The following is a 25,928-nucleotide window of genomic DNA, read 5'->3' as shown; positions in this document are numbered from 1 at the left end:
ATGTTAGAACTGAGTCTGGCATTCACACTCCTCTCGTATCTGGTTGTAAGACATTTACACATAAGACCGGGCATCAAATCCTATTCCTCTGTGGGCTGCAGAGTTAGATCTGTCATCAGCCCATTTTCCTGATGAAATAGAGGCTCCAGGGAGTCTCTTGCCTCTTGAACCCTGTTCTTTCCATGCAGCCTGACCCCCAGATGCCTCGACTCACCAGGCTTCTCCCGGCCTGTGCCCTTGCTCTCTGCAAATTTTCTCAGTAGCATTTCCACGCTGATGTTCTCTATATTTTGCTTAAACTCCTCGTGAACCTGTGCAGGGTGGGGGAGTGTGTAACTGGGCAAGGTCCTCTTGTTCAGCACCCCCACTCTCATTCCCACCCTTGGCCCCACTCACCTGCCCAATCTGTACATGGGTGTCCTCCACAGAGTGGGCATAGGAGCCCAGCAGTGCCTTCATGTGCTGCAGGTGGGTCTCTTCCATGGCTTGGAAGTGCTGAGGGAGGAGGGGAGGGGCAAATGGAAAGGTAGAGGTCACAAAGAGTCACCAGGTGACAACCTGATCAATCAGGTTTCAACCCACTAGCCTCAGTGATTGGTTTTGGGAAGAGCCAAAGAGAGTCTGCCCTAGGTCATTGGCTGGTATTATTGGAAAAGAGACATTTTCATATCCTGAGTCAATGAATTGGTGGGATGCATGTGGAGGCTGCTGGTGGCCACTTTGAGGCGCACACACACACACACACACACACACACACACACGGGATGTCTGCTTGAGAATGAAGCGCCAAAGAGAAAAAACAGACTTGAAAAGGAGAGATGCACAGCTTCCTACCAACACCATCTGAGCACTGGATCCAGCCATGCCTGAAACCCTCCTTCTAACTTTTCAGTTCTGTGAGCCTATAAACCTTCCTTGTCAGTCTGAATGAAGGTTTTTACTATTTGTAACTTTCTATCACTTGCAAAATCAGGGGAAAAAATCTGATACCTAATCCTGAGATTCCAATATGCTTTTCATCTATTTAGAAGAACAGAGATCCAGAGAAGTAGAGTGCCTTGTAAAAGGTTACATAGCTGGTGAGGAATGGAAGCTGAACTAGAACCCAGGCCTTTGGCCACCATATAATATCAGGACATTCTTAGATTCTAAATTTTGCCCCCTATCTTGTTCAAAAATCTCATCAATAATAATAGAAATAAAAACAAAACTTTGGAGTGGTTTCTATGCACATGGTACTAGCCTGAAAACTTCACATATAATGACTCATTTAATCTTCACAACAACTCTATGAAGCAGGTGCTATTACTGTCCTCGCTTTACAGCTGGGAAAACCAACACACACAAAATGATTTGGCTTTTGAAATAATAATAATGTCAACAACAATAACTGCTACTGGCTCGAGAATTTGATGGCTTTATGCCTGTGACTCTGAGACTCCTGGGAGTTGAGAGTGTGGGAGGTTCTGGACTTTGTAGTTCTCCAGGTATGGAAGCCCTGTCCTTACCAGAGCCGAGTCCAGCATCTTCTGCTCAAAGTCAGTGCGGGCAGTGTTGTACTTCTCCACTGAGCGCCGCAGGCTCTCCGCAGCCTTCTTGGTCTTGGTCTCTGCCTAGAAAGCACAGGGAGGACAGGGTTGGGGGGAACACTCAGGGAGCTTCCCCAGCAGATAGACCTCTCGGGGTCCCAAGGGTGTAGTGACCACCCTCAGGTTCAACAACCATAGCTCTGTGGTATGTTTTCACTCTCCCACCGGGCAGCCCCCGTGCTCGGCAGGCTTCTTGGACTTGTGTAGGCCCGTGTTGACTGGAGACGTGCAGCCATGGGCCCACCTTGTCCATCTCCTTTTGGCTTGTTGTGTTCTCCCTTCGCAGCCGCTCCTGGTCCATGCACCGGTTCAGGTAGTTCTCGCGGGACTTGGGCAGGAGCTGGCTGACGCCTGCAAGGACTTGCACAGCTTCCAAGGTGCTCATTGCCTCCTCTTTGCACTGCGAGGGTGGGAGAAGGGGGAGCTGAGTACCACCAGAAACCCCCTGCTGAGGTGCAGAAATGAGCAGACCATGAAATTCTAAGCTTCCCTAATTCTGGGATTCCAGGTCTTACAGAGAACTTTTTATGAGTATTATTTTAATATCAAAATTGTAACTTTTAAATTAGGTAACATTTACACATAACTCAAAAAGCTTTAAGGGATGAATGCCCTTAAAACCTTCCACACCCTGCTCCCCAGCCTCCCAGGCCTCTGCCTAGGAGTCCCCATTATTACCATGATGCACATCCAGAAATAATTGGCACATAGACAAGTTAATATGCTTGTTTTAGCCCATTTTTTATGACAAATTGCAGCAGTCTGTGCTGTTTAACTCACTGATTTTTTTCCATTTCATATTCCATTCCATTCCATTCCATTTATTTATTTATTTATTTATTTATTTTTACAGAGACACAGAGAGAGAGTCAGAGAGAGGGACAGATAGGGACAGACAGGAATGGAGAGATGAGAAGCATCAATCATTAGTTTTTCGTTGCATGTTGCCACACCTTAGTTGTTCATTAATTGCTTTCTCATATGTGCCTTGACCGCAGGCCTTCAGCAGACTAAGTAACCCCTTGCTTGAGCCAGCCACCTTGGGCTCAAGCTGGCGAGCCTTGCTCAAACCAGATGAGTCCTTGCTCAAGCTGGAGACCTTAGAGTCTCGAACCTGGGTCCTTCCACATCCCAGTCCGATGCTCTATCCATTACGCCACCGCTTGGTCAAGCTATTTTTTTATTTTTATTAAGTGAGAGGCAGGGAGGTGGGGAGGCAGAGAGACTCCCTCATGTGTCCCAATACAGATCCACCTGGCAAGCCCACTAGGGGGTGATTCTCTGCCTATTTCTACTGCTGCTCCATTGCTTGGCAACCAAGCTATTTCAGTGCCTGAGGTGAGGCCATGGAGCCATCCCAGCACCTCAGGCCAACTTGCTCAAACCATTTGAGCCACGGCTATGGGAGAGGAAAAGAGAGAGTGAGAGAAGGGAGAGGGGGAGGGGTGGAGAAGCAGATGGTTGCTTCTCCTGTGTGCCCTGACCAGGAATCGAACCTGGGACATCCACACACTGGGCCAATGCTCTACCGCTGAGCCACTGGCCAGGGCCCATATTCTATTCTTAAGATTGTTCCACATAAGCCCATAGAAAACTTCCTTGTCCCCAATTTTCAAAAAACTTACCATATAACAAAACTTACCATCTTAACCATTTGTAAGTGTACACAGTATTAAGTACTACTATCAACTCTCTTTTTAAAGGGGGGTTAAAAACTGCAGATTCGGGGCTCTGTAAATGCCGAGCACCTATAACTCTAGAATTATAAGCTGCGACTATTTTGGGATCCTGAAAGACTAAGGCTTGACTCTTTCAATATTCTGTGATTCTGAATGTCAAACAATATCTGTCGCTTCTAACCATCTAGATCAGGGGTTAGCAAGCTTTTCTTATAAAGGGACAGATACTTTGGGTGATGGGTATGCAACATAATCAAATGTCAAAATAACCTGGAGCCTGACCTGTGGTGGCGCAGTGGCTAAAGTGTTGACCTGGAAATGCTGAGGTCACCGGTTCAAAACCCTGGGCTTACCTGGTCAAGGCACATGCGGGAGTTGATGCTTCCCGCTCCTCCCCCCTCTATCTCTCTTTCTCTCTGTCTCTCTCTCTCTCTCCTCTCTAAAGTGAATAATAAATTAAAAATAAATAAATAAATAACCTGGAGATGTTGTCACTGAACATATGTACCCTGATTATCAACGTCACCCCATTAAAATTAATAAAAAAATAAAAAATAATAAAAGGGACAGACAGTAAATGGGTTTGCTTGTCATGAACACTCAAGTCAAAAAAAGCCACAGACACTATTGTACACAAATGGACATGGCTATATGCCAATAAAACTTAATTTACTGGCACTGAAATCTGAGTGTCATTTTCTTGTTTCACAAACTATTCTTTTGTTTTCTCCTCCCCCCTACCCACCGTTTAAAAATGTAATAACCATTCTTAGCCCCTGGGCTGTACAAAAACAGGTGGTGAGCCAATCTGGCCCACAGGCTGCAGTGTGTAGATCTTTTTTTTTTGAGGGCTCTAAAGAGACCAGAAGGCAGGGGTGGGGTGGGGGTGGAGAAACATCAACTCATAGTTGCGGCACTTTAGTTGTTCAGTGATTGCTTTTCATACATGCCTTGACTGGGGGTCTCAAGCCAAGCCTGCAACCCTGGACTCAAACCTATGACCTTGGGCATCAAGCCAATGACCTTTGGGCTTAAGCCAGCAACCTTGGGATCATGTTGATGATCCACACTCAAGCCAGCGACCCTGAGCTCAAGCTGGTGAGCCCATGCTCAAGCTGGCAACCCTGGGGCTTCAAACCTGGGACCTCAGCCTTCCAGACTGATGCTCTGTCCACTGCACCACCACCAGGCTGGTCTAGGATTTGTAGAGTCTGAAATGCCTGACAGTTCCCTGGTCTGTAGGGTTCTGGGTTTGATATTTCAGAATTACCAGAATTCTCAGAGGCACAAGCTGGGGGCTGGAGGTTTGAAGGCCCTAGAAGGCCTGGACTCCTTTCAGACACTGGTGCCCCCCTCCCAACCCCCCTGGGTAATGCCCACTGGGCACACACCTTCTTGTGCGTCTTGAGCTGCTCCTCGCTGTAACGGAGCATGTCCTTGATGAGGTCCTGTAGCTTCCGAGTCAGCTCCAGGTGGCAGAGTGCCAGCTTGTCCGAGGAGACACGGAAGACCTCCCAGAGTGGGGCAAAGGTCCTAGAGATGGGCGGAGTCACACTCAGGGCCCAGCAGGCCCAGTCCTTCAGGGTCCCCTCAGATGGCATGACTAGTATTGACTTAGGCACCTGTGTGCCAGCCTCTGCTAAGGAGCAACACATATTAACTCCTTTAATCCTACTGCAGCTATATAAGGCCAGCTTGTGATAGATGGGGAGACTGAGGCATAGGAGGCTTTGTAATTCATGCAAAGCCCCTCAGCAAATGAGCATCAAAGCTGCAATTTAAATTCAGGTTCTGAGGCCCCAGAGTCCTATTCCACACTCCAGGCTCCATCTGATACCCAAAGGCAGCTAAGACCCAACCAGCCCAAACCAAGTCCTCAAAAGACTCCCCTTCCAGCTTATACCACCTTGCTCCTCTGCTGCCTCCATTTCTGCCCTGACAGAACTTTTGCCTCACAGCGGCCACAGAGAACTTTGCACATGTCAGTGGGACCACGTCACATCCTTATTTGCATCAGGTCCCTGCATTCAACCCTCCCATGCTCCAACCTCATCTCCATCTCAGCAGGCCCTGCAACTATGCCAGCCTCTTTGCTCTTCCTTGAACACAATGCATGGCTGCTTCAGGATCTTGGCACTGGTGGAGCTGCCTGCCTGGGTCTCTGTCCTTCAGATACTCCCAACGCTGATTCCATCTCATTATTAAGGTTTCAGATCATGAAACCTGGGCCCACCCCAGAGGCAGTGCCTAACCTCTCACACTCCTATTTCATTCCCTGCCTAGCACTTTTCACCTGGGAAAGGACTTTGTTCATGTTTATAGTTAACATCTGTTTTGTCAAACATCCTAGGTGTACATGGCATGAACATAGCATGAAGGCAAATAATTAAAAATTTTATCTGTCTTGATGGTCAACTGGGTCCCCAATATCTAGAACAGTGCCTGGCACATAGTAGGTAATATTTGTCATGGCTGTAAATATTTGTTAAATAAATGAATGAGATAGTGAATGAATGAATGGTATGCCTTCCTCTGTCTAATTAGCCCCATAAGTGGAAGGATGACTTCTTATTCTACGTATCACAAGTTTAAAAATATGTCCACCCAAGGGCAGGCTCCTGATGACCCCAGGGCCCCATAGCCTTGGGGACCCCTAACCTACCCATGGCTTACTCACCCCATGGGGGTCCCGTTGCTAGCCAGCTTGGAAAGTTTTGCCATTGCTTTCGAGTATGTCTCCTCAATAGTGGCCCTGGGTAGGAGGATGGAAAAGATAGGGAAGGTTCAGGGTACCCATGGGAGATGCCCTGCCCCCTTAGGCCTCAGTTTCCCCATCTCAAACATCTGCGTAATGGCTCTTAGTGACACCGTCGGGAAAGGCATTCAGGAAATTCATGGGAGGGGTTTTTATTTTTAAATAATACATTTTATGAACAACAGTAGTAACAGCAGGAGCAGCATCAGGTAAAACTTTATTTTGAGGTAAATGCTTTATATGGTCTGTCTCATTTAATTGGAGGAAACAAACTCATACTTCCTTTCCCCCTCTGGACAGACACTGCTAAATGCCTAGCTAATACCACTCACATTTTTATCTGGACTAATAGAACCTCAATTTTGTTTGGGGCAGCAATGTGCCCAGTTAAAACCAATTACCTATGGGGGCATTTTATGATAGAGGCAGAGGTATCCACGGAGTACCACAGGGGTGGAAGACTCAAAAAATAAAGAGTAGTCTCTGTCCTGCATGGACAGTTCTACTTGACAGCCATGCAGGGAAAAAGCTGGTTATAATCCTCTGAACTCTCTGCCCAGGTTAAAGGCATTCAGCTACTGAGTGACCAGGGAGCAGAAGGCTGCCTTACAATTTGATTTTATTATGTTGTCTGGGATACTAACAGCAGAACAATTACACACTGAAATATAGATTATTTTAGCACACATGTTTTCTTTTGTCATACTTAGGGCACGAGATTAACTTTTCAAAATTCTCCTTTAAGCAGGTCATACTATATTGTCTTTTCAGGAGGCGTTAGAAACCTGGGGAATACTGTTTACAGGGGGTCATGGGGCTGAGAGTGTTGGGAACAAGGGTTTTGAGGGTCTTCAAGCAGGTTTATAGTTCCTGGAACCCACAGGGATCTGGACCTGGGGCAGGGCTGCATGGACTCTGGGGCGTGGACACATGCTAGGTGGGGTGTGGGAACCTCACCTCTCCCGGATGAAGTCTGCCAGCTCCTTGGTGGAGATGGGTCCCTGTTTCAAGCTGTGGTACAAAACCTCAAAGCCATGGTTTTTCTCGCCCTGCAGAGAATGGAGATGGAGATTGAGAAAGGGATGTGGAACACATCAAGGGTGGCTAGCAACAGGGGCATAAACAGAGGACCCAACAAGCAGAAGTCCATCTCCTTGGCTGTAGAGATTGGTTCATTCTCCCTCCCCCCTCCAAGGATTGGTTCATGGGCCTTAAATTGGCCTAATCAGATAAAAGCCTGGGGGTTTTGTCCCATAGTTGGAGATACATTTTCACTACTGGTTGCGTCTTTGTTTTTATCTTTCTCTTTGTTTCTCCATCTCTCTCTCTATTTCTCCCTGAGTCTCTGCCTCCATCAGTCTCTCCTCCCTGTTTTTCTCTGTGTTTTTCCACAAATGAGGAATTATGTGGGCACAGGAAATATTGGAAGCCAAGTGGAAATCATGAATTTTGAAAAGAAACTGAACTTGAGCAAATCAGAATAGCAGCGGGTTGAGTCAAGTTGCTGGATCAAACCAACCCTGAAAGCCGCATTACCCCAAAACATTTCAATTTTGTGAACCAATTTGACCACTGTCATGTAAGTCACTGTAGTCAGTTTTCTGTTCTCTTTAACACAAAAACTCCTTGTCTGAGCAAGGTCTGATTCTGATGCCTCTCTCAGAACCTAGCAATGTCCAGTTCAGGGTGGGGCACAGAAAGGGCATTTGAGTTTGTTGAATAAATGAACAAATGAGTTATTCTGCTATTACCCTGCACTGGTGAGAACAGAGCTTCTAACAATGTGCCTGCTGCTGCGTTCAACAAAACTTCTTTAGTACTAGTTCTGGGGTCACCACAGTGGGGGAAATCAGGGCTGTGCTGTGTGGTCAGGGCATCTCACCCTCTCTCTTTAATAGACCCTTATTAAGATGAGGGAAGGGTCCTGGCTGGGTGGCTCAGTGGTAGAGCATTAGCCTGAAGTGTGGATGCCGGGTTCAATTCCTGGTTAGGGAACACAGGAGAACTGCCCATCTGCTCTGCTTCTCTACCCCTTCCTCTTCTCACTTCTTTCTTTCTCTCTCTGTCTCTGTCTGTCTGTCTGTCTGTCTCTCTCTCTCTCTTCCCCTCCTGCAGCCATGGCTCGATTGGACAAGTTGGCCCCAGATACTGAGGATGGCTCCATGGACTCTGCCTCAGGTGCTAAGAAGACCTCAGATGCTGAGCAAGGGAGCAATGCTCCAAATGGGCAGAGCATCGCCCCCTAGTGGGTTTGCCAGGTGGATCCCAGTCAGGGCATATGCAGGAGTCTGTCTCTGTCTCTCCTCCTCTCACTGAATTAAAAAAAAAAAAAAAGATGGGGGCAGGGAGCCATCTTCCTCTCATATGAGGATGAATAAACACCAAGATGATCAGGATCCTCCAAAGTCCCAAGGCAACCCTAGTTTTTGCTACTTCGTGGCTTTAATGTTTTGCTTTAAGTTTGCTCACATTTCTTTTCCAAACACGTTTATTTAAAAGGGTAACTTTCACCATTATTCTAAGTGGAAAACCAGGACCTCATGCCATAATGAAGGGAACAGGAGAAAAATAAGGCAACAGCTATGTTTTAATGGCACCAGATCCTACCCCATGTAAGGGCATCATGTCTGAACAGCAAGCTGTTCGTTAAAATGAGAGATCAGCTGGGGTCCGAGGGAACTGGAGACATTTTAGCACCAAATGGATCCTTGCAATCTGGACTGAAAGAAAGGTCTGTGAAGGGATCTGAAGTTGTTTTACTGCCAGTACCAATCACTGAAACAACCCCTTTCGCAGCACTTTGCAGGCCCTCCACAAATAGTTCCTTCCATCCTATTCCAGTTTGTGGGGTTCACCTTCCAGTCCCATGGAAGCTAAAGCCAGAAGTTAATAGCAAATGATCTATCTTGCTGCACAAATGCAGAAACTGAAGCTAAGATGGGGGCAGACCCAGGACAGTCTCAAGCTCAAATCTCAGTCACTCCACATTCTAGAATCATTGATGGCTCCTTGTTGCCCACCAGCTGCTTAAGTCCAAAGCCCTTAGCCTGGAATTGCCTTTCAACTTCACCTCCCAGTTTCTCTTGGCCTTGCATTCAAACAGCAAGCAGTGTGATGACATCTGCACCTTCCCTCCATTGAACCCATCAAAATCCTTCCATCTATCAAGGGTCATTGCCAGACCTACCTTCAGGAATGTTCTCAACTCAAAAGCAATCACTGAACAATTAAAGTGCTACAACTACAAGTTGCTGCTTCTCTTTTCTCTCCTTTCCTCCCTCTTTTCCTTTCTCTCTCTTAAAAAAAAAGAACTTTATTAGACCTTCCTCAGACTCCCACTTCCCTGAATGTTCGTTGTTGATCCCTCCTGCTCCCCAGAAATCCGTTTCCTCTCTTTCCATGTCTATATTGTACTTTCAAGGCTGAAGGGTCAAATCCTCCTTTTATGCATGGGGTCACTTTGGGCCAGTGACTTCATCACCTCTCTGAGTCTCATTTTTCTCATCTGACAAATGGTGACCATGACAGTAGCCACCTACCAAGAGCTTTGGTGATATGATGATATGAGGCTGGTGCAGTGCTGGACACAGGGCCCCTGCACAGTGGCGAGTGTTCAGCACACAGCCCAGGAGCCCCGACCAGCCCAGACCAGGGGATCCTCGGGCGAGGCTGCACCAGGCACTGCTGCCCAGGCCAGCATCTGGGGCTGACTTGGAGCCAACTGCTGGCCCATTTCCCAGACCTGGCAAAGCCCCTAGCAGCGATGCCTCCCTTGGGCTGGGGTGGCAGCTGAGGGTCCAAGGAAAGGATGTCTCAAACTTGCATCTCCCATCAGAAACTCCAGACTCCAGTGTTGCCCCTTACCAAGCTCAGAGGGATATTTTTGACATAGCTTGATCATGTCCCTCTCTTGCTCATACTCCCTTCATGGTTCCCTAGTGCCCTCTATGCCTCCAGCCCTGCCTTGACCCAACAGGACTAGAGCATCCCTGTCTGGTTTGATCTGCCCTGACTGGAACCTCCTTCAGGCCAACATCACCCAGCAGAGCCACCAATACAAACAATAGATTAAACAAAACATTGATTAAAAGAAGTATTCTAGAGGCACTTCCTGGGTCCCTGGGAGGTAGAAATTTCATCCCCCTTTCCCAGATGGGGAAATTGAGCCTTTGAGATGCAGTCACCTGCCCAAGGACTCCCAGAAGAACCCAATTCAAATCACAAACTCAAAGCTCTTATTCACTATGCACCAGACTATCTTTTGGTGGTGGGGGATGGGTCGGGGGTGGCTTCTATTTTCTCTTTGCAGATCTGAATTTTCTGCAGTGAGCTTGCATGCCTCATGCAATAAAAAAGAATTTAAAATAAATGTAGGTGCCTCATGCCATTAAAAGAAATTTTAAATAAATGTAGGTGCTGCTATCTTGATTCTAACACCTGGGCAACAAAACTGATCCTCAACTTGGCAACCCCTTTACACAGTTGCCAACAGGGCCTCAGAGAGAGGCAGCCCCTCACTGGGGTCACACATTCATTCAGAAGCAAATCTGGGGATTCTGACCCTTGGGAAGGGGGTGGAGATCAGGTCCCCATCGTTGACAAGGGGTGCGGCCTCTTTAAGAAAGCAAGGCCAGTAAGAGGAGCCCCAGCTGGGGAGGAAGAAAGGAAGGGAGCTGGGCCAGTTGCTAGGGGCAACCAGTTGCCTAGCAATGGGCTCAAGGCCTGCAACTAGGGTAGGGGCTTTCTGCCCTGGTCCTTCCTGGACTCTCCTGTTCACTCATCCTCTGTGACTCTCCATTAATCTGGCACTGCAGGAGGAGTTCTGTGCCCTCCACTAGCCAGCTAGTGTCACACCTCTGGGCTTTTGTCCAGGCTGTCCTCTGTGCCTGGAATGACTTGCTGACATCCTAGAAAATCTCAGCCTTCAAAGCCCACAGCAAACACGACTCTGTGTCCAGGCTCTTCCTCTGGGTGCCCCCAAGGTACTGCAAGGCTGGAGTCTGGGTGGCCCTCAGAAGTGGGGCTCCTTGGGGTCAGAGCTGGAATGGAGCCTCTTGGGGGACAACATCCCCCAGAACTGGCTGGGTGTAGGATGTTGGTGGCCAGGAGGGAGAGTGTGAATGACTGAATGAAAACAAATCCATCTCATTAGACCTCCTTAGGTCACTATATGGTCCCTGGCCCAGAGGGAAAATGGGTGAGACGGAAGCTAGGGGTCAAGCCATACAACTCTCCAGGATGGGAAAGACATGGAAATCCCCTGGCTGGAATGACCCTGGATCCTGGAAGTTCAGTCTAACCCTGAATTTGAGCCCTGACCCTGAACTTTCTCACTGGGCAACCTCAGATAAAAGAGTCCTACTCGCCCTGGCCGGTTGGCTCAGTGGTACAGCGTCGGCCTGGCATGCAGAAGTCCCAGGTTCGATTCCCAGCCAGGGCACACAGGAGAAGTGCCCATCTGCTTCTCCACCCCTCCCCCTCTCCTTCCTCTCTGTCTCTCTCTTCCCCTCCCGCAGCGAGGCTCCATTGGAGCAGAGATGGACCGGGCGCTGGGGATGGCTCCTTGGCCTCTGCCCCAGGCATTAGAGTGGCTCTGGTCACAACAGAGCGACACCCCGGAGGGGCATAGCGTCGCCCCCTGGTGGGCGTGCCGGATGGATCCAGGTTGGGCACATGCGGGAGTCTGTCTGTCTGTCTCTCCCCGTTTCCAGCTTCAGAAAAATACAAAAAAAAAAAAAAAAAAAAAAGAGTCCTACTCTGAGCCTCACTCTCTCTGTTGTTCAACCTGTGACTTGCTCAAGGTCACAAGGCTCATTTGGTCTGAGGATGTAGATTCAAACCTAGCCTGACTCTTCCCACTTTAACTTCTATTCCCTACAGACTCTCCACTTGCCCCAAGACTCTGCCCACGAGCCAGCAGGTCCCCGCACCTCAATAAAAGCCCACCACAGTTCTTCCAAGAGTCCTCACCAAAATAAGAGTGGATCTTACCCAAAAATGCTCCCCAAAATATGACATCCTGATGGCTTCAGTGGAGACTCCTGCAGGCTCTGGTCTAGTGCCTGTCTGAAGAAAGAGGCAAGTTTGAGCTGCAAAGTCACGGCTGTCTTGGGCTAGAGGAGGGGAAATTCCAACTGTCCTTTCTGTGGAGGAGGGAGAGAGATGTTGGAGGAACTAAAAGCCCCAAGGGAGTATGCTTGAGCTCCTGAGCTGATTTAGCCCCAGTCCATGCCTCAAAGTAGCCCCTAGCCTAGGAGAACGAAGCTGGATAGAGATGCCCCAAGTCCTGTGGGGTTAGGTAGAAGGATAGCAGCTGGGGGAGCCTTGACTAGAATAAAGGGCAAGGAAATTAGGGTTCTTAAGCACAAATAGGAGTTCACTATGGGGGAGGCTACTGGATGAGCCCTAGCCTGGGCAGAAAAGTTCTGGGCCATTTTATAGATGGAAAAACACCACCCCAGGGGAGATAGCACTTGCCAAAGTCACACAGTCAGGACTTGATAGTGGATTTGTACTCTTGGCCAGCTGAGTCCAGACCTGAGCACTCAGCTCCACACTGGGCAGCTCCTGTGGGAAAAGGGACTGGTAAGAAATGGACTCTGGTCTGAACCAGCTCAATTCCCTCCTTCCTGATGAACACGTCCAAATGAAAGTTGTCACTGGTGTCGCTCCCTGCATGTCTTCTGTTGATGTAACTGATCCACTTTCCTTTTCCCCAGTGGGGAAGAGTGACAGGCCAAGCGGTTGGGTTGGGCTGTTGGTGGCTGTGTGTAAGCTGCGACCTGCCACCAGGCTTTGTGCATGGGAGACATGGAGGCCTTGGTCCCTGGAGGGAGTGTGACTGACTGTTGTTAGCAGCGCCCTGTTGTTAGCGGTCACCAGGAATGGTGCCGCACGGGCTCTGGTCAAAAACATCTGTGTGGTGATGGTGCAGCCCTACCCCCCCCCCCCATGCTGGGGTCTGCTCCCTTCAGGTTAGAGAAAGGGAAACAAATGTCATAGGAAAAGAAGGCCATGTGGCCATTTATTTTTATAATTCAAGGAAGTTCCTTTACTTTCATTTTCTTTGCTGGTGGGCATGCATGGAGAGGAAGCATGTGTCCCCTTAGAAGAAACACAGGTGATGGTGGGTGGGGTGGGTCTGGCCCTTCTGGGTGCTGGGAGGGGGCTGAAGGCGGCGGAGGTGCAAGGTCAGTCCTTCAAGCACTGTAGGGTCTGGGGTGAAGCTGTCCCCACCCAGGCTGGGCCATTAAAAATTAAAAAAGAAAAAAAAAAAGAAATGGACTCTGGGGATGTAATTAACCATAAGGTGTTTGGGTCCCTTGGGCTTTCCTGAATCCTTCTACAACAGTCCCCATCTCATGAACACTCCTGGAATGGGAAGCTTACCCGTCACCACGGAGACTCAGCTGGCTTGGGTGCCCCCATGAGTCTCAACCCTGCCCCTTGGAACCCAGTGTTCACCCGGTGACTGAGTCACTGTTCGGCTCTGTGCCCCAGTTTTTCCATCTGTAAAACAAGAAAGAAAGCTTAGAAGGTTTTTTTTTTTTTTTAATTTTTCTGAATTAAGAAGTGCGGTAGGGGGGGAGGCAGACAGACTCCTGCATGCGTCCGACCGGGATCCACCCGGATGCCCACCAGAGGGCGATGCTGTGCCCATCTGGGGCATTGCTCCTTGGGCTGCCGCCTGAGGCAGAGGCTATGAGCCATCCTTAGTGCCAGGGCCAACTTTGCTCCAATGGAGCCTTGGCTGCGGGAGGGGAAGAGAGAGATAGAGAGGAAGGAGAAGGGGAGGGGTGGAGAAGCAGATGGGTGCTTCTGTGTGCCCTGGCCGGGAATCAAACCCAGGACTTCCACACGCTCTACTGCTGAGCCAACCGACCAGGGCTAGAAAGGGTCTTGATGGGGGACCCCAGGACTCTGTGAAGAGAGGGTGGGCAAAGCTGCCTGGCAACAGAGGAACACTTAGTGTCCTTGGCATGTCCTCGAGGCTGGACTTGTCACTGGAGCCCACAGGCTCCATTCATAATTCATGACTCCGAAGGCAGCTCAGCAGCAGCTGGGAGCCCAGGAGGTACAGTGGCAACAGGGACACGGCTGGTGACCACAGGATGGGAATGCTCCCTTGGCCCTACCAGGAAAGGACTGAGCAAGGACTTGGACAAAACTGCCCGTTGCTGAAGCTCAATTAACCTCATCTGGAAAGTGAGTTTAACTTGATCCAGTGTCATCTAGGCCTCAGTCCCCTGACTTCACCCAGCACCCCACCATGGGTCCAAATGCCAGGGTCTGTGAGATAACTCAATCCTGGGCCTGGTCCCTGGGAGTCCCCCAGTCTAGAGGAACAGAGCTGGACACAGACACCCTGGTCCTTTAGGGTCAGGGCTGGCCAAATGGAGGAACAAGAATTGGGGACCTGGACTGAAGGAGGGAAGCATGATTGTTGGGATTTTAAAGCATGAATAGGCGTCTAGGCAAAAAAAAAAAAAAAGATTTGATTCACAAACATTCCAAACCACCACCTCGGTGATGCAAGGGATCCTGAGAAACTTCAGTTGCTGGTGCAGCCCCCAAGGAAACCCAGGCTATCAGGGGACATGGTAGGCTAACATCCCAAAATGAAAAGCCTTAAATTTCTATCTCATTTCTTACTTTCTGGCCATGATCTAAACTCTGAGCATTTCTAAATCCCCTAGAGCAGTGGTCCCCAACCCCCGGGCCACGGACCGGTACCGGTCCGCAGAGAAAGAATAAATAACTTACATTATTTCCGTTTTATTTATATTTAAGTCTGAACGATGTTTTATTTTAAAAAAATGACCACATTCCCTCTGTTACATCCATCTAAGACTCACTCTTGACGCTTGTCTTGGTCACGTGATACATTTATCTGTCCCACCCTAAAGGCTGGTCCATGAAAATATTTTCTGACATTAAACCAGTCCATGGTCCAAAAAAGGTTGGGGACCACTGCCCTGGAGCTATGCTGACTGACAGAGGGACCAGTAGCCTCATGTAACAATTTAATTTTCAACTAAGTAACATAAATACAATTAACCCCTCAACTCTTCAGTTGTGACAGCCTTGCTTCCAGGGCTCAGTAGCCACACAGGGCTGGCAGTGGCCATATAAGACAGCACAGAGAGAGTGCCGCAGACAGTGCTGCTCTAAGGATCCTAGGAGCCACCAGTCCCAAGTTCCACAGAAGCCAAGAATCTTGCTACTATGTTTACAGCTTAGATCCCTCCACACACATACACTGAACGCCAGTATGTTTGTGGTGCTGTGCCCAACTCATCATAGGTCCAAGTTCATTTAACTTTCACAACCACACCATGGGGCACAGTCTGAATTTTACATATGAGGAGATTGAGGCACAGAGAGGTCATTCACTGACTGTCCCCAGGTCACTGTGATTTTTGTCCCTGGCCTGTCTGCCAAAGAACTGCTGTTCAGAACCACCATGGGTGGCTCTGGGTCTCCACATCCACTCTACTGCCCTGCAACCACCACGCCACTCAGAGCTGTAACAAGGGGCAGCACCCCCCCCCACCACCACCACCACCACCAGTGGCAGGCCGTGGCCCAGCCCAGGAAGTGATACCTGTTTCTGAAACAGCAGGCAGAGGGGCATCCCTTCTGTTCCTGAGGGGGGTAGGGAGGGGCAGTGGGCACCTCCTAGCAGGGCTCAAACTCACCAAACAGGACAGCCAGTGGAGCTTGGCTCCGCTCAGACAGGGTAGCACCAAAGACAACCACGCAGCTCCTGACACTTCCGCCAAGCAGAGGCCCGTGGGTGTGGGGGACAGGAAGTACACCCGCCCCGCCTACCGCCCAACCGCCACCTCACCTTCCCCTCCCAGAGCAGCACCCTTGGGACCTCTCTGGAAGCGAGCAGGTCATGGATGGGTAAACCTGCAACTCTCAGCCTAGAGCCATTTTTACCCAACAAATCATAATCTGACAATTGTGAAATAACAGAACCCATAAATTGAGTGGCAACCCTAGACTAACCATTCCACATTTCATCGTCCAGAGATGGGCCAATGATACCTGTTTATAGATAGGGAAACTGAGGCTCAGAGAGGGGAGTCCAATGCCCAAAGTTGTACAGCTAATGAATGGCAGTGCTGAGACTCAAACCCAGGGCTGCATTAGGACTTTGATGGGCTCGAGGAACTTTTACCTTCCTGGGCCCCTTGCCCCATTAAGAAAATAATTTAAACTATATTTTACCACTGCATTGGCATAAAGGCAAATATATTAATATCATATATTTAAATGTCTTCTTTGATTCCACAGCTCAACTTTTTCCCTTCTGATTTCAAAAGAAGTTAAACTATCTTCGTGGACCCCTAAAAGTATTGTGCCAGAGACATGGTGATCACTGCATCTGATGGAGAAGTCAGCTTTGTTGGAACCCAGTTCTCCCAGCCTCTGTAATGCCAGTACAAAGCCCAGAGATGGACAGGGTCAAACAGCCCAAGGTCAAACAGCAGGTTGTCAGCTGACCATCCTCTGGCTGCTAGAAGCAGGGAAGAGTCCTCCCTGGGGGGACTCTGGCACCCCCTAGAGATGTATCCTGCCTCCCCAGCACCAATTCCCTAAAACCTAGAGCTCTGCACCTAGTCTAGTGTGAAATCAGGCCCAGGATAGGAGCCCAGTCAGTGAAGAAGTCCAAACTCTAGCTCCTGGGCTACTGCTGGGTGACCTTGGGATGCCCCTGACCTCTCTAGGCTTCCTGAGTTTTGTGAAACAGGATCTGACATTTTGCTCTCCCCCGACTGCAGTTTGCTCACACTAGGACCAATATGGAGCTTTTCTCTCCTTCCCAGTGACTGACCTCTTGGCCATGCTGTTTCAGTGACCAGCTCTGTCACATGCTTCCTCCTTCCAGGCTGAGCCACCAGAGTTGTGACCATTTACATGTTCTGGCTTGATTTTCACAATAGCACTTAAACACAGTATCTCATCTTGGTCATTACCCCAAATGGGGAAACTGAGGCACAGGCCCCATGTTACACAGTGATTGGGCCACTGAGTGGGTATCTGAGCTCACTCAGGAATTTTTCACTCTTCTCCATTGGTGCCCTCCACCCCCATTCATCCCTTTATTTGGCAAACACCTACTGAGCGCCCACTGTACCTGATTGCCAGGCTGGTGACACAGCAGGCAACCCCCTCACAGACTCCCTTCTCTCCTCTCCACTCCAGGTCAGCTGTGACCCCATTTATGATCAGTAATATTGCAATTAGCATAATAATGATCATGTCTGTATTGACAGCACTCCCATTCTCCCAGTCTCCTTTGATCTTTCAAGAGGGATTCAACCCATTTCACAGAAAAACACACCAAGGCACAAAGGACCAAAGCCACACACAGGAGAACCAGATTTGAACGTGGGGCATTGTACTCCCAGCCCAGTGCTCACTCCTCTGCCCATTACAGGGACAGAGTTTCAGGAGAAAGGGGACAGGCTGGCCTGGCTCCTGCCTAGGACCCCGCCCAGGCACTGTCTTACCCCTGGCGTGGGTGATGGTATGTGGGTCAGGGTGTGTCCTGGGCAGCCCTGCTGATGAGACCTGGGTGGTAGAGCCCCTGTTCTAACTATTGCAGCCTGGTGATATAATTGACTGTTTGGCAGAGTAGCTCTTCCAGCAATGCCAGAGTGTGACCATCCACCCATTTGCAGCGCAGTAAACTGAGGCTCAAGAGGTCAGTAAAGCATGTCAAAGGTAGGAGGATCTTCAAACCCATTGCTCTCTTACCCCAAATCACTGACATCTTAAGCAAAAGGGTAGGGTCAAGATCTAGCAAAGATGGGGGTGGTGAGTTTCAGAATCTGGAGAATATAGGCTCTGAAGCTCCCAACCCATTTTCAAAGGAGAAAACTGAGGCTCAGGTAGGTGCTGTCACATGCCCAAGGTCGCCAGTGAGACAGGTCCATTCAAAGCCTTCTCCTGGTCCCCACTGAGAGTTGGGCAGATGACTTCTGGGATCCAAGGCAGATGGAGGGGCCGCCCATCCCTCCTCCACACCCCACTCACAGTCAGCCTCCAGCAAGATCCTAATTTACCTCGATTTATTTTAATACCCAGGAACAGATGCTCACTGCTCAACCCCCACTGAGGCAGGGACCACTCCCAAGTCTACTCCAGGCCCTTCCAGGCCTTGCCTGGCCCAGACCCACCTGGCAAGGGACCCCACACTGACCCCATCCCCAGAATTTCAACCTTAGGGTTCTTGAATAGGATGCCAGCAAAAGGTGCCCTCCCCCATCTTTGTGGTAGGGGGCTGGGATAGGACAGTCTACAGGAGGGCCCCAGGTGACCCCCAGTTCTATGAGGACTGGATCAGGGTTTGTAGTGGAGAAAAGGGGAAAAAGGTTCCTCATCTCGGTCCTGGAGGGTGCAGGTCTCAGCTGGGGAGAGGGAAATTGAGGGTGGTCTCCACTTTGACTATCCTGGGTCCCAGGCTGGAAGGAGAGCAGCCCCAGAACCTAGACCCAGATCCAAGGTTAGAATAAAGGGATTTTACGGGGGGGGGGGGGGTCATAGCCACCCCCCTGTACGTTCCGGTTCTAAGCCACAGGAGTCAAGGAACTAGGTAGGGCAAGGGTCCCTATCTTCCTCTGCGAACCCCTGATTATCACCTGGGGGAGGTCGGGGCGCCCACCCTGCAGATTCCCGAAACCCTGATCGCCATTCCCCCAAACCCCGCTGAGCCTTTGCCCCTCATGGCCACCAGGATTGCGGGGCACTGTGCGTGCGCACGCGGGGCTGCGCGGGTCAGAGGGATTGGATTGGTGGGAGATGGGGGACAAAACTCACCTTCCGAGCTCGGGCCGAGCCCCGCGCCCGCCGCCACCTGCGGCTCTGTCGCTGACACCCGAGCCCGACCGGCCCCGCCCCTCCCTGCGCGGCTGCGGCGGGGCCTCTGTGTGGCTCCGCCTCCGGGGCGTGGCGGAGAGTTCCCCACTACCGCGACAGGACCGGCGGGGGTGGACTTGGAATCGGAGAAGCCAGCCATTGGGCCATGTAGGCATCCAGCTCCGCCAACTCAGCGCACTGATTGGCTTAATCAGGCTCCTTTAATCTCACTCTCTCTCCCACCACCTGCAGGTTATCTGCATAATTTAAAGCTACAGACGCCGTGCCATCCGAGACCGGGTGGGTGGGGGAAGGGACGACAAATTTATTGAGAACTCACTATGTACCAGGCACTGAACAGGGCTCATTTGATGTCCCCCACAAGCCTGTGAGAGGGACATTATTGATCCTAATTTTACATATGGGGAAACTGAGGCTAAGAGAAGGCAAGAACTTGCTTGGAGGCCACACAGCAAGTCAACAGTCTTATGAGGTCAGCCCAGGATCTGGCTGGCCTCAGGGGTGTGGGGAAAACCATCCCCAATAATGTCACAGATCTGAAAAACTCCAGGCCCTCTCACCCGTGTCCTCCAAAAATGAGACTTGGCGCCTGCCAGAACCCTATTCAACCCTCCACTTCAATACCCTGCTGCCCTGGCCAGATAGTTCCCTTAGTTACAGCATAGTCCCAAATACACAAAAGGTTGTGGGTTCAATCCCAGGACACTGTCACTACAAGATGTTAGGAGCTCACCTCATCTATTCCCTGCCCTAGGCTGACTGACAATCAGGCTTTTCTCCAAGGAGCAGTCTTGGTGTCTTTCACTGGAGAATGGTGTTAGAAACCAAGACTGGAGCAGTAGGGGTGCTCATTGCTACTGGAACATCACTGATTTTAGGCCATCTCAGGTGACAGAGCAAGGATATATGTGTGTGTGTACTAACCTGTGTATATACACAAACCTATAAATACTTCCATATGTAACTGTACCTATATTAAGTTAAAAATGAGTTTGTGCAGATGTCTCCACACCATTCGCCTTCTATTTGCTTCATTGTTCCATTCCAGGTGCACAGAGAGCAGCTTTAGGAGGTTAACCCCAAGCCACAGGGGGTTTTTGTTGTTGTTTTTTTTGAAGTGAGAGGAGGGGAGATAGTGAGACAGGCTCTTGCATGCACCTAACCAGGATCCACCTGGCAACCCTGGTCTGGGGCTGATACTCCAATTAACTGAGCTATCCTCAGCGCCCTGGTCTAATGCTCAAACCAGTTGAGCCACTGGCTGCAAGGAGGGGAAGAGGGAGACAAGAGGGGAGAAGTAGATGGTTGCTTCTGTGTGCCCTAACTGGGAATTGAACTGGGACGTCCTGATGCCAGGCTGATGCTCTATCCACTGAGTCAGCTGGCCAGGGCCTGTTTTATTTTATGTTATTTTTTTTTTCAGGGCCTGTTTTATTTTTTAAATAGAAACTCATCACCTGTTTCTGTAGCTCCAAACCCTCCCATGATTGTCCAGCACCCCCAGCCAAGACCCCAGCCCACTCCCCATAGCCCTTCGGGCCTGTGCAGTCCAGCCCTGTCCCCATCTTTGCAGTCTGAACAAAATCATCCCCAACCCAGAGCCTTTGCTCCTGCTGTTCCCTCTGCCTGGAGTGTTCAGCTCCACATCTAACCAATAACTTAGCTCTCAGAACCTATCTAGAAGCTCTGGTCTGACTGACACTGCCCCCCTCCCCCAGGGCTCGGGTGTTGTGTCAGGCTCAGCCCCTGCCCCCAAATGGCTGGGAGCTCCTTGGGGACCCTAGCACCATCTGCACCATTCAGGTGGGGTCTGAACTATAGTACATTCTACTCCCCACATTTGCCTCCCTCAAGCCTGGGAAAGGGGTAAGGGGTGGGGTGAAGGAGAGAATTCTTGTTTTACAAAGAGACTGTAGCTCATAGACAAGAGGATAGTCTCTGAAGTCACAGAATGAAGACATGTCAAAGGCATGATTTGACTTAGGTGTACTACTGCCAAAGCTCTCACCTGCCCTGATCTTGGATCCCAAAAGATGCTGTAGTGATGGGGAGGACAGGATGCAGAACAGGACTGCAGGGGTGCCTGTGGCTAAGCAGGCCAAGGAAGAAAACTCAGAGGTCCAGTCAACATTAATACAGCCCAAGGCCACCTCACCTGGGGGTTCACAGGCCAATTTTCTTAGTTCTGAAATGTGGGTGGGGTGCCCAAAGAAGTTTAACATTCACAAGTTCACCCAGCACTGCTGCCAAGTTGGGACACAACCAACACTTCCTGAGCACCTGCCAGGCAGGTAAAGCTACATACTGTGTGTAGGCTGCCTGTTCCAGCAGCAATCCAGGCTATGGACTAGATAGGAAACATAAGAGGGTGGACAGGGTGGCATTTTAAAGGGAGTGGGTCAAGGAAGAGTCAGAGGAGAGCCTGGGCTAGGGGTGGGGGTGGGATGAGAGGGAGAACAGGGAGGAATTCCTGGAGGAGGGGCCCTAGCAGGTGGGGCTTGGAAGATGAGAGGTTATTGTGCTGCTTCTCCCAGGAGAACCCACCACTCCCTTCCACCTCACTGCCTCCGAAGAGCTCACATCTTCCCAGACAAGTGCTCCCATCACACCCCACCAGGGATCTGGGTCCCCCAGCCCTACACCTTCCCCCCTGCCCCGTGTTTCCAAATGCACGCCCAAGCCTGGTCTTCTCACTGCTCCTCAGCTTGGCCGTGCCCTCAGCCCCAAGAAGTGGAACTTGCAACTGCTCAGTAAGGCATGCAGGAAGCTGTAGGGTGTGCATTGTCTGTGGGCTTCAGTGTTACCAATCTCCTCTCAGATCCTCTGCCTCTGTGGGTACCTTCCCAGGCATACTCTTCCATTTCCCCTAATGTGGCTTGATCCTTTGCATCCTTATCCTGGGGTGATATGGTGGCCTCATCTGGCACCTGACCCTGTCAGTTGTGGTCTCCTGCATCTGATACCCCCTCTCCATACTGTTTTCCCTGTGAAGGCAGTATCTGCTTAATGGTGACTTGCTGGATGGTGGCAGTCCAAACAGAGGACACCAGGAGTGCAAAGGCCTAGAGCAGTGGTTCTCACAGTGTGCGCCAGGGCGCACTGATGCGCCCTAGATTTCCAGGTATGCCCTATGGTATTACAGAGAAATATGTGCCTGGTGGGCACATTTTTGGGGGACAGAGGTGTGGGGAATTGGCTGTAAGCTGACAGTCTATCCAACCCCCCACCTCACTTGCCTGATTAGGTTGCAAAAGGCTGTTTAGCTGTGGTGCTGGATTGTTTACACTACCCCCATATTCCCCAGAAAGACTGGAGGCAAGTTTCTTCTATCCTTTGTTTGGTGTAAAGTTAAGATGATATGTATGGTGGGGGTTTTGGATTGATGATTAAACATAAGGAATTGTCTCTTGATGCCTTTTGGATTTCTATAAAAGAATATATGGCAATATCTAAAAAAGCTTTGAACATTTTACTACAATTTTCTTTTTTTTAAAAAAAAAATGACAGAGAGTCAGAGAGAGGGACGGACAGACAGACAGGAATGGAGAGATGAGAAGCATCAATCATCAGTTTTTCGTTGCGACACCTTGGTTGTTCATTGATTGCTTTCTCGTATGTGCCTTGACTGTGGGCCTGCAGCAGACCGAGTAACCCCTTGCTCAAGCCAGTGACCTTGGGTCCAAGCTGGTAAGCTTTGCTCAAACCAGATGAGCCTGCGCTCAAGCTGGCGACCTCCGGGTCTCGAACCTGGGTCCTCCGCATCTCAGTCTGATGCTCTATCCACTGCACCACTGCCTGGTCAGGCTTACTACAATTTTCAACATCCTATTTATGTGAATTAGGATTTTTCTACCCTCAATACAATTAAGAGTAAAAAGAGAGGAATTCTTCAATGTATTGACAAGGAAATGAGAGTTTGCCTTTCAAATATATGCCCAAACATTGAAAAAATCGCTAGGACACATCAGGCTCATGTTTCTCATAAGCACAAGAATGAAAAAACTTAACACATTCATGCCAGGACCTACCAAATTTACTATATCTTACTAAGAATGTAACTATATATAAAAAGAGAACTTTTTTGTCATTTAATTTTTTAACCCCTTTTTTACGAATTCTAAACAGCATAACTCAAAAAATGTAACATAAAAATGTTTTAATGTCAGAATAAATTTAATTTTGTATTTATTTTGTTTAATAACTATAAAAGCACACTTGGACTTTATATATTTTTTCTCTAATATTTGACTTAATTATTATAACATATTTCTCAGAAATTTGTATATAGTGCACCTACAAGTATTTGTAGGGTTTTAAATGCGCCCCGACTTCAAAAAGTTTGAGAACCACTGGCCTAGAGACAGGATCTGGGTGTTGAAACAAGATGAGAAATCCCAAGAAATCCCAAGGCAGCCATGTGGCTCAGGAGCAGGGTATCAGGGAGGGGCTGCCAGTTTGCAGGCGGTGCAGAGCTGTTACCTCAGTCAAGGGCACCGATCTGGATCCTGCACAGACCCAGGGCTCCCAGGTGCTTCGCTTCTGCAGGAATATTTTTAGTGGCTACTCCTGCAGAGGCTTGGCCAGATAGCTGTCAGAAGAGATTGGGGAGAGGGATGAAGAGACAGAGAGAGAAGAAAGAAAGAAGGGAAGAGGGGCTGGGGTGGTAGGAAGACTCCAAGCTGCAAGCTGTTTCTAGCATGTAGATTGGAAAGGTTCAGAGTTATGTCCTAAATCACAGCCCTTAGCCTCTTTTATATTTTTAAAATTTTTTCTTATTTATTGATTTTAAAGAGAAAGAGAGAAGCATTCACTTGTTGTTCCACTTAGCTGTGCATTCATTGGTCATTTCCATATGTGCCCTGACCAGGAATCAAATCCACAATCTTGGTGTTTTGGGACAATGCTCTAATTGGCTGAGCTAACTAGCCAGTGCTAGCCCTCAGCCTATTTGTGTAAATAAAATTTTATTGTTATGTAGCCATTTCCATCTGTTGAGTTACAACAGCAGAATTGAGTGGTCTGGACACACTGTATGGCCCACAATGCCAAAAAATCTGACTTTTTATGGAATTTGTTTTGCCAACCCTGGGCCAGAGCAAAAATCTCTGTGGGGGAACCTGTCAGTGGACATTAGCTGATTTTCATCATTATTTCTGATTTTCCTTCCAGGTACCAGGGAGGAACTTAGTGTCTCTCAGCTCCTGAACTGGGGAGTCATGACTTGCTTGGTCAATGAAATGCTTCGCCTTTAGGAGCTGGTCCTGATTCAATGCCATGTGCCCTCTTCCTGTCTAGGTGATGGAAGTTCTGTCAAGGTGGGATGCTGAGTGAGGGTGATGAAAAATGTAAAAGGTAGGGAAACACCCACAAAGTATTGACGGCAACAGCCCAGACCCCTCCCCCAGGTTACTAAAATAAATAGAATCAAAGGAGAGATCTCTACACCTGCCTCTGGCCCTGTCTCTGATCCCTGACTGCTGTGGACTGACTTGTATCCCCCTACATTCCTATGTTGAAGCCCAAATCCCCAAAGAAATGGTGTTAGGAGATGGGGTCTTTGGAAGGTCATTAGGGTTTGATGAGCCCATGAGTGGAGCTCTTCTGATGGGATTAGAGTCTTTATAAGAAGGAGAACTTGCTAACAACCCTGTGATATGAGGACACTGCAAGAAGCCAACTGTCTGCAAGCCAGGAAGAGGCCCTTACCAGAACCCAATTATGCTGGCACCCCGTTCTCAGACCTCCAGCCTCCAGATCGTGAGAATTACGTGTCTGTTGTTTAAGCTGCCCAATCCATGGTATCGTCATAGGAGCCTGAACACACTATGACATTGGCCTAGACAGCCAGATAAAGGAGTCTACACTGGGGAATGCTATGTGGCCACACACATGGATTCAGGCCACTGTTTCCAGGGAGAAGAGCAGTGTGCTGATCAACTCAGGACATCTCATGGTGTTTGTGTCCTGGAGCTGCTGTCACAAAGTATCACAAATGGGGGGTGGGGGCTTAAAAAACCAAGTGTGAGCAGGGTTGGCTCCTTTAGGAGGCTCTAGGGGAGAAGCCTTCCTCACTTCCTCCAGCTTCTGGGGGCTCTGGTGTTCCTCAGCTTATGGCTGCATCACTTCAATCTCTGCCTCCTCCATCAGCACATAGCTTTCTCCTCTGGGCCTGGGTCTCCCTCCCTGTCCCTTATAAGGACACTGGACATTAGATTTAGAACCAACCTAATCTAGGATGATTTCATCTCAAGATCCTTCACTTGATTACATCTGCAAAGACCTTTTTTTCACATCCAGTCACATTCACAGGTATCAATGGCCAGGATTTGTACATGTATTTTAGAGTCACCATTCAACCCATTACAGATAGCATCTCATCTGAATTAAAATATATATATATATTTTTTAATATATAATAAAATATATATATATATATTTTAATTCTTACTGATTTTAGAGAGAGAGGAAAAGAGAATGAGAAATATTGACCTGTTCCTGTATGTGCCATGACCTGATGGGGGATCAAACCTGCAACCTTTGCTATCAGGATGACGCTATCTGGCCAGGGCCTAAAATTGTATCTAGGAATTTCTGTACATGCAGTGATAAGGGCGGGGGCTCATCAAGACACTGCATTTACAACTTTTGGGTTTCTGATTCTTCTTTAAGACCTTCCTCCAGCTGTGACTCCTGGCACAAGCATGGCTTTTCTCCAGAAGAGAGGGAAGCTTTTATTTTATGGCTTTGGAGCATTGTCTCTAGGGTTCAAACCTCACCTTAGACATGGATCGGTCCATATGGCAGGGGTCTGGCAGCTGCCTCCTATCTGTAAAGTGGGTCCTTCACAGTAGTCAGGGTGGGCTGGAGGACTGCAGTCAGCAGTGAGCCCCAATTCCAGCAGTCATTACTGGAGGGGCACACCCTCTGCTATGCCTGATCTGGGACCCACATGGTGGCAAGGACTGTCTCACGTGCCACCAAGTTTCCTGTTGGCAGAAGGAACCGAGGCCACAG

The 25,928-nt window shown here is 49.1% G+C and overlaps 1 protein-coding gene across 2 annotated transcripts in view; it reads right to left on the bottom strand.

The window, feature by feature from the left end:
- The window catches only part of FCHO1 (FCH and mu domain containing endocytic adaptor 1), a 29,877-nt gene extending 10,925 nt beyond the window's left edge, over window positions 1–18,952 (bottom strand). The window contains exons 1-11 of one of the 2 annotated variants that reach the window (XM_066349639.1): window positions 18,855–18,952; window positions 13,413–13,532; window positions 12,497–12,590; window positions 12,015–12,085; window positions 6,981–7,072; window positions 5,946–6,020; window positions 4,660–4,801; window positions 1,834–1,989; window positions 1,509–1,613; window positions 397–495; window positions 215–311 (exon numbers count right to left, since the gene is read on the bottom strand). In XM_066349639.1, coding sequence (XP_066205736.1) covers window positions 215–311; window positions 397–495; window positions 1,509–1,613; window positions 1,834–1,989; window positions 4,660–4,801; window positions 5,946–6,020; window positions 6,981–7,072; window positions 12,015–12,041 — 793 coding nt within the window. In that variant the 5' untranslated portion in view covers window positions 12,042–12,085; window positions 12,497–12,590; window positions 13,413–13,532; window positions 18,855–18,952. The remainder of the gene's footprint in view (window positions 1–214; window positions 312–396; window positions 496–1,508; window positions 1,614–1,833; window positions 1,990–4,659; window positions 4,802–5,945; window positions 6,021–6,980; window positions 7,073–12,014; window positions 12,086–12,496; window positions 12,591–13,412; window positions 13,533–18,854) is intronic. The other variant, XM_066349648.1, reaches the window with a different exon arrangement.
- Window positions 18,953–25,928: the final 6,976 nt, after the last annotated feature.

The sequence above is a fragment of the Saccopteryx leptura genome, chromosome 1, assembly GCF_036850995.1.
Source record: "Saccopteryx leptura isolate mSacLep1 chromosome 1, mSacLep1_pri_phased_curated, whole genome shotgun sequence".
NCBI classification, from domain to species: Eukaryota; Metazoa; Chordata; class Mammalia; order Chiroptera; family Emballonuridae; genus Saccopteryx; species Saccopteryx leptura.
The sequence above is the reverse complement of the archived record's forward strand: the minus strand, read 5'-3'. Positions and strand labels throughout refer to the sequence as shown.